This window comes from Oreochromis aureus, linkage group 8 (genome assembly GCF_013358895.1).
Source record: "Oreochromis aureus strain Israel breed Guangdong linkage group 8, ZZ_aureus, whole genome shotgun sequence".
Lineage (NCBI taxonomy): Eukaryota > Metazoa > Chordata > Actinopteri > Cichliformes > Cichlidae > Oreochromis > Oreochromis aureus.
This window is the reverse complement of record NC_052949.1, coordinates 27222222-27234922: the sequence shown is the minus strand read 5'-3', so window position 1 is coordinate 27234922 and position 12701 is coordinate 27222222. Positions and strand designations below refer to the sequence as shown.

The window sequence follows — 12701 nt, the reverse complement described above, 5'->3', positions numbered from 1 at the left end:
ACATTTGAATACACCCTATTAGTAATTTTAGAGAGGCTGTTGATGTTTTTGGGCTTAACAGAAAAGTACAGCCGTGTATCATCTGCATACCAGTGACAGGAGATTAAAACTATTAATTAGATTACCCAGAGGTATACATATATATTAAAAAACAAAACAGAATAGGTCCAAGAACTGTGCCCTGAGAACTCCACATGTGAGGTGTGAAGTTGGACCCTTTCCACACGTACAAGACACAGACGTGGTGACAGCACTTCTTTATTTTGACATTCGGTTTTACTGTGGTTTTACAATGGGACACAGACACTCCCGCTCCGCTGTCACGTCCGCTCTCTTCCCCTCCGACTGTCGCTGTGAACATATAAAGAGTCACAATCACATTCACATCCCAGCACACCTGTTCACCCCACCCCTGCGCCGCCATGGGGGCTTGATGCATCACCCCTCCTCTGCAGCCGGCCAGAGACCACACCCGCGCCACATGAGGGTTGCAGATGAGGACACACATTGGTTAATATGAATTCTGAACTGTTGGATGAAAACCATTTGAGAGCAGTACCAGTGATGCCCACCAGTTTTGTAATCTGTTGATAAATGTAGCCTGCCGATAAATCTAGGTGGACTCAAATGTAATCTTCATCTTATGTCAGCACTTAAGAATTATTTTTTAATGCAGCTGTTTCAGTGATGTGGTTTTGTCTGTAACAAGATTGGAATTTACTAAGGATATTATTTCCTTCAACTAAGGTAGTAAGAAAAGAAAAGAAAACAAAGAAAAGCACACATATGTGAAACAATATCAAGGAAATATAATGTAGCATTGAAGAAATTTTGTTCTCCTAAATGGTTAAAGTTCAAATGTTAGGCTTAATGATTACAAAGTCCTTTGTAATCACTGGATACATTTCCTCAATGTGATCCTTTGCCAGGTTGTCATTAGATGTCTGTTCACAGGTCTTGCTGTGTTTTGCTTTACAGCCTAGATTACAGTATTTAGCAGCTCAGTTGCATTGAGATCCTAATACTGACTTGGCTGTTACAGAAACTTCCACCCTTTTCTTTGCATATCTCTTCAGTTACTTTCTCAGTATGTTCCAGAGTTAGGATGTGGTAAAGTATTCCTCCATGGACTCCATAATTCATCCAGTTATACATTGACACTGGACATCACATTACACCGGCACCTCTGTGTTTGTGGAGGATGCTGAATGGTTTGGATCAAAGGCTTCTACAAATTTGTATCTTTCTACCATTCTAGTAACCACTTATACAAAATGTTTAGTCTCGATGGTAAACTCTCAGTACTGAAAACTGCTCTTCATGGTTGACCTGAAGTCTTCTTCAGTTTTTATTTATTGCCCAAGATTGGCCTACTTCACTTTAATCATTTCTAGACTTTTAACCTGCTTATTTTATGAATCAACAATTAACGAATTATTGTCAATAGAAAGTTTTTGAGCTTCTTATGACCAGTTCTTTTTTCCCCCAGGGAGTAAATGCGGAAAAATTGACACACACATACACACACATATATCTATTTATGTTTGCGTGCGTGTATAAGTGTGATTTGGCACTTTATACATACAATTAAATTGAATTGAATTGCATAGTTAAACTGTATAATAACTCTTCATTATGTTACAAATGAACACACTTGTCAGGCATCAGATCCCAAACATAATTCGTAATTTACCTTCATGGAGATGTGTTTCTTAGATTTATAGTGTACACAATATTTATTTATGCAATTTGCACTTCTGTCTTACACAATGTCAATGTCAATAAAACTCATTTTAAGTAACTTCATTTTTACTTTTGCTTTTTATCACGGTTATAAATGTAGAAATTATTGCACCCTCATACAACATGGCCTTTAGTTAGAAATCAAAAAGTCTTCTTTTCTTTACTTGTGAGTTTTCACCCCACTGTTAAATCTACAACTATTTGATGGCAAAATCCTCTGTGTAAGAATGCAAAGTTTGACAAATATACTGCAGCATTAGCTACAAAGGATGACTGAGCTCCACTAAGGGTCAAACAAATAATGTCATACTACATCAGAGAATAACTACAGCACGGCTGCTGAACAGCACGCCATAAGCTATGCTATAGCATGCTATGGCGATATGACCTGTGTACCAAAGCAGGATCTACTTTCATAATGACACCTGAAGGAGACCTACATAAAATTCCTCGCCGTGCATCGCTACTTTTCTCTTCCTACTTCCCCTCACGTCCTCCTCGTGCCTCTGTCTCTCAGAGCATTGTTAAGGCTCTCAAATAACCAGATAAAGATGACGCTGGGGAACCTGGGCTTAGACAGCAGCAGAACAAGAAAAAAGAAAGGAAGACAGAGTTTTAAAGTTAGGTTATATCATAGTGCGTGTGTGTGTGTGTGCGTGTACATGGGTGTGTATCTGGGAGATTGCACACTTTCTGCTTTGGAGATGGTTTTTTTTATCTCAAATGGGGAGGAAAGAGGAAGAAAGGGGTGAAGGAAGGAGGAGGAGAGAGGGGGAGAGAGTTGGTCTAAAGAGCTGGAAGAGAAGAGGCAGGACTGGGGAACTGGAAATGTGAGATAGGCGAAATGACTGCATATTGACACTCAAATGGGATATATCGTGGAGTATATGAAAATAAAACCACATGTGCAATCTGGAGAGGCAAGATAAAGCATCTTTATTCTGCAACTTTTCTGGAAGAAAGTACAAATGAATAAAATATTTACACATATAAATATATTTCAAACATATATTTTGTATGTGGTTAGTTAAGATATGATGAGATTATTTGTACATAGTGTAGGTAGCTCTACTGATGTGAATTCAGTGAGAAAGTGTTAAATCACCCAATAGTTAAATTTATTCTGTGATATTTTCCAACCAGCCACATCTTTTACAACACCTCCTCATACAGTGACTCACAGATACATATTTGCAGAATTTCTCCACACACAGATGACCAGTAATTAAAATGCTTGAAGCTTCACAAAGTTACATTTAAAGGTGCATCATGCAAAAGATCCAACATTGCTCTTTGCGACACTTTGGGGTTTAGTCCTACATAAAATCACCAACAGGAAGTGGCAAAAACTTCCTGTTGGTGACTGTCTTGGAAAAACAGTTACAAAAAAATGTAGGCATACCCCTAATTTTAAAAGTGCCCAGTGCATAGTTGTTATGCAGGGAGAAACTGTTCTTAGACGAGAACACTATTGCACAGGACTGTAAGCCTGATTTTTAGTCCTGTAAAACTGGACTTGGAACATGGGAATGTATGGAGCCAGCCTCAAGTGGGAAAAAACGCAGTTTTTAGCCTTTTCACCTTGGCTTCACTTCAGACAGTTGTGTGTGAGCATGGAGCGTCTAAAGATTGAAAGGCTGATGAATCAGTCCCTGGCTTCTCCATGTTTCTGTTGAAATATCTTTGGGCAAATAACTGCCCTCAGTGCATCCATTGGAGTGTGTGTGTATAAATGTAAAAGTGCTGTACACTGTCTACGTGATTGGGTGAGTAGGACTTGCTTTGAGTGTTTGCAGCACTGCAGCCTCCATTTCTACATGTTTCTACAGGAGAGCTGCTGCGGCGAGTACTTTGAGGTCTCTTTGGGCTGGTTTTAATCTTTGCTTTTTGTTGTGGGCTTTGTGTTCACACGTAAACACTAGAGTTAAGGGATATGTGTTGGTGCATGGATTTAAAACCTATGGTTTATACTGTCAACTGGTAATTATGTGACAATGAGTTTTAGGTCAATTTATGGCCTTACAAGAAAGTAATGTAACAAGCAGTTCAACACATCTCTGGTAGTTAGGTAGCATACTGCATTACAGTAACGAGTAATGTGTTCTTTTTTTTGAGTCACGACCTCCAACGACTGGAGGGGACATTGCTTACCACTCATACTAAAGGGCCTCCTTTACATGTGGGAACAATAAGTTTTGACTGTTCAGAGAGCTGAGAGATCATCAAAGAGTCCTATGCTCAGAAGCACAAGATTGGAAATTAAGTCTTATAATCAGGGTTGTCCCATGATCAGAACAGCAACCACTGTGGCCACAAGTCCCACTATTACAATAATGGCACAATCAATGACGGCAAATTACCTATGGGGTTCCTATTAAAGCAATGCTAAAAACATTTGGTCTTAGAGTTATTTATCCGGTGTAAGGTGTCTAATTTTGAGTCAGTTTCTATTTTTGCAAAACTTTTGAAATGTTTATATTTAGGGGGAAAGGAAGAATGGTCTAACTTAGCTTTCTGAAACTATCTAGAGTGAAACCAACAGAGGCTATAGCAAGAATTCCCTGAGTGCTTTGAAGTAAATAAATATGTGGTTTATTACCAATCAATCTACCTTTTTATTTGTTTCTCCCAAACACTACAACATCTCATATATGTCCAATGACATTTGAACCTTTCACTCTTTCAGGATCATTAGTATGTTCATTAACCCATACTAGATCTGTAGAAGAAGAGCCACGCCAGCTAAGGTCCACTTGGAGGGGTTTTCTTTGGTCTTCAGGTTAAAGGTCCATACATATGTGGGTCCCCTCTGACGAGTCTTATAAACAGGGCACTGGTAGAGGTTTCTGTTGTCCTGTTTGTCCACTGGGATAGCCTTGATGAACATGACCGGCATGGTTGGGGTGAGCTCTTTGAGACGGGCATCCACAATCAAGCCAGTCTGAAAGAAAAAGAAATAAAGAAGGAAAGTCGGGGAGATGGCAAGGAGAGGGAGGGTGTGAGGTAGGAATGACAAGCCAATCAACCACAGACAGGAACATTTCACAGAACTGAAGAAGTTATAAATTAGTTTGTGGTGCTGTGGAAGCTTCGCTCAGACACTGTGCTTGCCTTTGAGCCTCCATTTAATAATCATTTTCTGCCAGAGCAAAAAAAGAAAAGAAAAGAAAAGAAAAGAAAAGAAAAGAAAAGAAAAGAAAAGAAAAGAAGCTGTTTGACTAATCTTTGTTGGCACAAGCAAAGTTAGAGTTTGTTAAACACAGTTTTGTGGCACCCTTGAAAAGTGGTGAAAGTCAGGAGAGTCTGAGCTGAAGTCGAGCTACCCTGTCTTAGAATACACACTCTCTAAACACTCTGAAACAGAGTAGTCTGTCTCGCTAATTAATCCTCCTACAATTAGCTCCTGACAAACAGAAGTTTCTCCATGCATGCACAGTGACTTTCAGGAATGAATGTAAATCCTGATGACTTTGGAAAGCAAAGAGGACAAAGCTCGGACTGCATCTGCAATTCCTGCAACACTTTAAAGAGTTGCTAAGTACCAATAACCTTATATCTGTTTCGGGTAAATAACAATGATGAGGATCTTAAAGTGAGCAATTCATTATAAATTGTCCTAATGATGCTGTGTCTACACTGTTACTACACTAGTAAATATCCATTTTGATCGTTTGCTCACACAACATATTGAAAGAATAAAGTATATCACAAAGTGGGACATTAATAAGTAGTGTCCATCGCAAACACAAATCCTTTCAAAGGACATATCTGCATATTCTGTGATTCCACATGCAATACATGATGTCTGAACCTTCTGTGAATAAAATGTAAGGTTCATTAATATTGATTAGGTTTATTATAAATCTCTGACTTTAATGGCTGCACAGAGCAGTGTCCAAACGGAGCGCTACATACTTTCCTATTCACACTCCCTGCCAGTGGCACAGAACTGGCCTTGGGGCTGAGAGGAGAATGAGTAGGAGGAGAAGAGTTGTGTGAGTGGAAGCCACCCAGCCTGTAGGGCTGCCTGTCTATTTGCCTGCGCCTCCAACTTTAATGAAGAAAAAAGGAACCACTCCTCCAAAGGGTGATCTAAGTGCTCAAGTGCACACTCTGCACATTCCCTAATTAAGAAGTCTAGTGGGATGCACCTTGAAAGCTGGGCACATATGCAGAGCTTGAATGTATAGAGATATAAAGAGCTCTGGGAAGCTGAGTAATGTGCTATGCCCCAACAGCTGAAAACAAGCAGGTTGCAAAGCAGAAAATGAAGCCACTAAGGAAATGTGAAGGTGCTTTTTTTGTGGGCTTAAACGAGGTGAGGGTCAGCTCACCTCATTTAGATATATAGTCTGAGGTGCTTGCAAGTGAAAGCGTGTTGTGTTTGCTGTATCAACTTTCTGTAGTAACTTTGTGGTAGTCAGCTAAACAAGGAAATCAATAAAAACTCATGTACCTGTGTGTCCCAGCGTGCACCCTCCATGTACAACCCGTGTATGTAGGCCCCTTCACGAGGTGGAGAGCTGAAGTCCTCGCGATTCTTCTTTGTGACATCACACTGCAGACACATACTGTCCAGGGGCCACTCGTTTCTGCCACACAACCACAAATTTCCTGTTAATGAGCCATGTGGTTTTCATCATTTTCTTATATCTTAATGCTGAGTAACCCTACCTTCTCGCCATAGCCTGCATGATGGCTGTGAGAAAGGACTGAGGGTTAAAGAAGCCAGCCAGCCACACTGCAGAAGGTAAGATGAAATCAGCTGACCAAGCTTCCAGCTCCCTGATCCTGGCCAGCAGGTCAGTGAACCACAGGGCCAGGCCAGACATGGAGGGATATGCCCGTTTGGTCCAACTCTCTGGCACCATGTCCAGAAAGATAGCATTCTGAAGGTTTTCCATGTCACTGGTCATGGTCAGCTCTCCCTGGTGAGCGAGGGTTAAAGGAGAGAGAACAAATGAGATAAAAAAAAAAATATACTGCTACATGTTAAAGGAATAATAAAAAATCTTGTTTCTTAATTCTCCTTTCATTAATTTCTGCAAAACACTGACAGTGGAGCACCTGGTGTTTTAGCTACAATCCCACTGCTACAACATAGGCATCTTCCAACAAACAACCTGCATGATGATCTGCTGGATAATCTGCTTGATTTGGGCTTTAGGCAGTGTCCTCTGGATTGCACCTTACCACCAGCGGAGAGGGAAGGAGCAAGGCTAAATGAAATACTAGCCAGCTTTTACATCGTGTTTATCCTATTAATTCTCCAACAATTTCTTGCCAAGAGCTTGAGGCATCATTGCTTTTGCAGCGTTTTCAGTAAATATCTTTCTATGAGCATGATTAAAAGGTTGGATTCAAAGAAAAATGCCCTCTGTTAGCAAAACTACTTCTTCCTGTTGTGCATGGCTGAGAACAGTCAGGAAAGAGGTACAAAGTGGTGTTACTAGACAAAAAGAACTGCGGATAGCTGGATAGCTAAGGCCTCCGTCACACAGACCTAGAGAATGGTTGACAGTGGTGTATTTCCTGACCAGCTGGTGTGTGGTTACTAGAGGCTATTGCTGGGTGAAGTTGGCCTCAAAGACAGTGGTATACAAAAAACCTCCCTGTGATTGCTTTGGTAGCTAGGAGACTGCTGTGGTTGCCTGTAGATTGCTTGGAAGATGCTGCCTTGCCTGCAAACACTTGCTAGCTAACACAAAGTATGCTAACTAACCACTGAGCCATAGTGAAAATTAAGAAAGTGTGATGCGAAGTTGTGCCTTAATGGAGGAGAAGAATGTTTTGAATCTGGTTGTCAATAGATGTACTCTGTAACCACTCTTCAACTAGTTGCCAAATACCTATTTTTCCTCAGCAAGTAGAGGTTCAGTTGATTGTGATGGCCCCAGTGTGACTGGGGTTTCAGTGAGTTATTTCACAGCAGCTGCCAGTACACAGCCACAATAAACACTCACAACCAGTTGGAAAATATGATTTTTTCCCTACTGACAGTTACATGGTGGGTGCAAATTGGGGTCTAGGCCTGACTTCATAAATCTACCACTATAATAAATTAAAGAACACTTCTATGTTGGCATTACAATAACAATAGGTTATCCCACATGCAGAATTCTGAGACTTATATGTGTGGAAGCCAAAAGAAAAGGAAAATATCATTTGTTCATAAGCTACAACATTTTCTTCTGTTTTGGATACTCCCTTGGTATTCCTTTAAAGTACAGTCATTTCAAGACATTTTGCTTTAAAACGAACATGAATATGATGCAATAGAAAAGTATGGATTTACTTTGTCATTGCAAGTGTCTGTTAGAATGCGAGGATTCCATTAAAAAGGTAGATATTGCAATCTGAATTGCTGGTGTGACCCGACCAGTGTTTGATAGGCAGGTCATGAAACTGTAACATCTACAGAGGTATTGGCAGGTCATGTGTTCTGTTCCTTTGCCATAGAAATTGGATAAATCTAATTTATCCAATTTCTAACTTCATTTCTAACTTCATTTTTGAAAAGAAAATCTATCAGATAACATTATGTTGATATAGTGCGGGTTTGTTGCAGTATAATCACCAGAGCCTTGCTAGGCTGGCGATGTCACCATAAATGCTAATATTAGTTCTATTGCCATTGTTTGCTGTACGTTATTGAACAGGCTGCTTGTGGATATGAAAAATCTGTTGTATAATTTGGCTTTCATGCTCTTCTTGATCATCTGGAAATACCCATTTTAATTAGGGTGAGTGCTCTCAGTGCTGACAAATGCTGTGTCTGTTGTGCAAAAAACTTCTTGCTGGTGTTTGAATGCTATTTACAGGAAGGGAAAAGAGTGACACATCTCTTCCCGTTTGTCTAGCTAAACACTGGAGGTGACATCTTAAAGCTACTTAAGGTGCTGAATGGTAACAAGCCCTCAGAAATCAGTGAGACATACATAAACATGGGAATAAGTAAGCCATGCCAGATAAGGAAACATGCTGTAAGATAGCCAAGAGAAGATCGCACTGATGAGTAATGAGACAGCATGCAAGTGAAAACAGTAGTGTCCTTCACCTGCTGATAGTGTAGCTGATGTATCGCTGATGTATAGATACTCATTTGTGACATAAGAATTCTTTATGAGGGTGATAAGGTTCTGTGGGTTTATCTAGATAAGTGACTTTATCATTAACCACTCCTCAAAATAATCCATCAGTTCAGCCATTTCCTACTCAACCTCATAGCACTATGAAGCTCCAACACCTCAACCAGGATAACATTCAGATAGTTTCTATCTATTGAACTATAGAGGCAAAATATGATTCCATTTGCTGGTACAACAGTCTACATGGCTTTTAAATCACTGAGCCGATTTATTGAGGCTTGTAGGGCGGGGAGATCGAAGCCTCATAACTCCTGACAAATGCATTGACATATTTTTCCCCCTTTCTTTCTCTTTTCATTTGTTGTTAACACATGACTCAGTCAGGCTTGACACAGAGAATGCCGACATCTCATTCCTTTCTGCTACTCTGTAAGCCAGATCTCTAAGTCACTCTTACAACCGTGCTTCTGACAAACAACAAAGGAAAAGATTTAGTTATGCAGGAATACTAATGAAGCAGCGTGTTGATGTCAACAGTAGAGAAGCCTATGTAAAGTGAATCATAGGTGTTGAGAATAACTGAAGCTTTTTATGGTGGGGATTCAAGTCACAGTTCACTGTTTTGCATTGCAGGTTTTTAGCCGTTAGTGCCAGTCCTATATGTATGTATGTATGTATGTAAGTGTAAATGTATGTATGTGTATATGTGTGTGTGTGTGTGTGTGTGTGTGTGTGTGTGTGTGTGTGTGTATGTACACACACACACACACACACACACATATATATATATATATATATATATATATATATATATATATATATATATATATATATATATATATATATATATATATATATATATATATATATATACATACACACACCTCTCTCGCCCCTGCAAGCAGTCTTCTACCAGACGTTGAGGGTCCTGTGGAGTATCTTGGCTGTTCCTAGGACTGCAGGACTGCACTCTTCTGGACAGAGATCTCGAATGTTCTCCATACTTCTTATGGTCGCTCAACTCCTAGCCAAACAACTCACTGATCACTACTGCCGTGGTGTAGATCAGCTGATTAGTCTTGGTAATGGTTGCAGTAGGTATTGTCTGTAATACTGCATTCACATAATCTACATAATTTACTTAGGTATTATTAAAGTTTTCTGATTCTGATTGATAGTAGGCCTTCAGAGGGTACTTGTAATCTTGGTAACCGGCTACAGAAGGTGCAGGTTTCAAGCTTCGCCATGATCCTATCTTTTAGGTCAGTTCCTCTCACACTCAACGATCCTTCTTCCATTGCACTTGGGGCTTGGTATCCAATCTCGGGTGGGGGTGATGATATCTCCCCCCTGACTTGTCGTTCTGGCTCCCACTTGCTGTAGCATTTGTGTTATATAGATATAAATGGCTAAATTCAATGCATGGTTTGAGCTCTGGAACCAGTCTCTTGGAGAGGGGATGGACTCTTTTCCGTTCTGGAGTTGCCCTTGGTGGAAGGAGGTGGGGAGGCCTGGATATCCTACGTATCACCATTGGAGTTTTTATTACAGGACAAGATGGTTGCTTCCCCGCACCTTGGAAAATTGGTCCTGACTGTTGTTCAAAGGTTGCTCCATTTGGAGATATCTCTATTAGGATGAACATCAGGTAGTGGCCTCCAGCTTGCACTGGAGTGGTTTGCAAGTCTGAAGCAGTGGGAATGAGAACTAGAACCTTAGACTAGACTGGTCGATCAACGTCCCTATCCTCACGTATGAATATGAGCTTTGGGTAGTGACTGAAATAGTGTGACCAGTCGCTATCTCCTACCAGCAGGAGGCCCAGGAATAGACCCATGCCGAATAGGTCTCTCTGCTGGCCTGGGAACACCTCAGTGAGGGACTTCTGGGCTTCCCTGCTTAGGCTGCTCATGTGACCCAGCACAGGACAGGTGAAAGAAGATGGATGAGTGGATGAATCGATGGATGGATCTTATTTGACTTGGTAGCTACTGAATTCTGTATCATAACAAAGCTCAGACTTTGTCCACAGGACATGTACAATGTAAATGTTTTTGCAAGGCAAAACACTTCCATCTCCAGTCTCATAACAGTGCACAGACTCCCATTAACTCTTTAAAGCCACTGCTCACCTTAAGTCCAAGGCTTAGCTCGTGAAGAGAGCATCTGATCTCCTGGGTGAGAATGTTCATACGCTCACACTCCTGCAGCGCCACCACCTGATAGGGAGTCCTCTCCTCTGCTTTCCCCAGAAGCTCAGCCATGTTGAACTCCTCTGGGAGTTTCTCCAGTATCTCTTCCAGCACTACATGCACCTGATAACGTGGAAAGGAATGTGGAAAAAAATGAGAGGAGTGTTTCCCAGTAAAATAGCCCATTATGCTGTCAACGTTAAAGCTACATAGGACAAGAAACACCAATGGTAAGACAATACTCTTCTAAGTAAACATCTGAAAAGAAATGGGTTTATCTGAGTCACATAAACTCAGTCCTGTCAATGCTGACAGTCTGAGAAACTGTTTGAAATTGTTCCATAAATATTCATGAAGACATATTTTTGCAACACCAGCTTTTTGTTTTCAATAACAGTATTATTCCTTCAGAAAATCAATGCTCACATCGTATTTTTGTGGACAAGGGGTGAAAGCTAATGTCTGTGTCCAAACTTTCCCAAGACAACCAGCAAGAGAGATCAATCAAAGGATTAGGTACCGAACTAAGGATATCAGGTCATCGTATCTATGGATTTTTTGTTCCTGATGATTCTGAATATCTGATTTGACTTTGTCAGCTACTGAACACCCAGAATACAAAGTGGGCCTTTTCAGTAAGCCAGAAAGATTCCAAATCATAATATATTAAATGACCAATGGAAACACGGAAACACGCACACACCACAATCACATTCACGGCAAATTTAAAGTCACAAATCAACCTTACATACATGTTTTTAGACATTTTAAAGTCAACTAATCATTGACTTTAAAATACAGATGAGAGCAAACATAAGTAAATCAATTCCAGTTAAAAGCATGCGCATATGAATTAAACAAAAATGAATGAAACATGCTGAGCAAACTTCCCTAATGGTCAGCGGTGAAATCAAATTAATGTTCTCTGTTAGAAAGGGGTTGTTGCAGTTATCAAATTGTAATCATAAAGTGGTGGAAATAATTATTTGATCCCCTGCAGAATTCGTAAGTTTGCTCACTTACAAAGAAAAGAGCAGTCTCTAATTTTTATCATAGTTTTACTTTAAAGGACAGAGACAGGATATAAAAAAAAATCCAGAGAAACACATTACATGAAAGTCTTACCATAAGTCTTACCCAACCAGAATTCTGGCTCCCACAGATGACTGACTGTGTTCCCATGTGACACGCAGATTACAGTCAATTAATCAGTCAATTCTAGATACATCTGATCTCAACCCATTATGAATAAAAAGCACACCAATTCCTCCACCAACATGGACCAAAGAGCTGTCTAAATATGTCAGGGACAAGACTGTAGACCTGCAAATGTCCATTAATCATCCTTGTCCTGGAGCTCTATGCAAGATCTTGCCTCATGTTGTGAAGATGATCATGAGAAAGGTGGTGGATGAGCTCAAAACTACACGGGAGGAGCATTTTGATGATCTGGAGGCAGTTGAGACCACAGTCACTAAGAAAACAACTGGTAAAAGAATAGGTTGTAATGGATCGAATCCTAAAAACCATAAGTGTTCACACATTCTTGATCATTATGAACATACTTTTCGTTGGTTTGGTTTGCCACACCGACTTTGTCCCCTATGGTGATACTAACAATCCAGAGATGTACTGTAATGTAACTGTAATATATTTTTTCATAAGCCCATTCACAGGA

At 40.2% G+C, this 12701-nt stretch overlaps 1 protein-coding gene across 3 annotated transcripts in view; it reads right to left on the bottom strand.

The window, feature by feature from the left end:
* Positions 1–2660: 2660 nt before the first annotated feature.
* dnah9 (dynein, axonemal, heavy chain 9) overlaps positions 2661–12701 on the bottom strand; it is a 167059-nt gene continuing 157018 nt past the window's right edge. For 2 of the 3 annotated variants that reach the window (XM_039616386.1, XM_039616387.1), the window contains 4 exons: positions 10964–11146; positions 6418–6671; positions 6200–6335; positions 4457–4684 (listed from right to left, as the gene is read on the bottom strand). In XM_039616386.1, the coding sequence (XP_039472320.1) occupies positions 4457–4684; positions 6200–6335; positions 6418–6671; positions 10964–11146 (801 nt within the window). Of the gene's footprint in view, positions 4685–6199; positions 6336–6417; positions 6672–10963; positions 11147–12701 lie in introns of all 3 variants that reach the window. The other variant, XM_039616385.1, reaches the window with a different exon arrangement.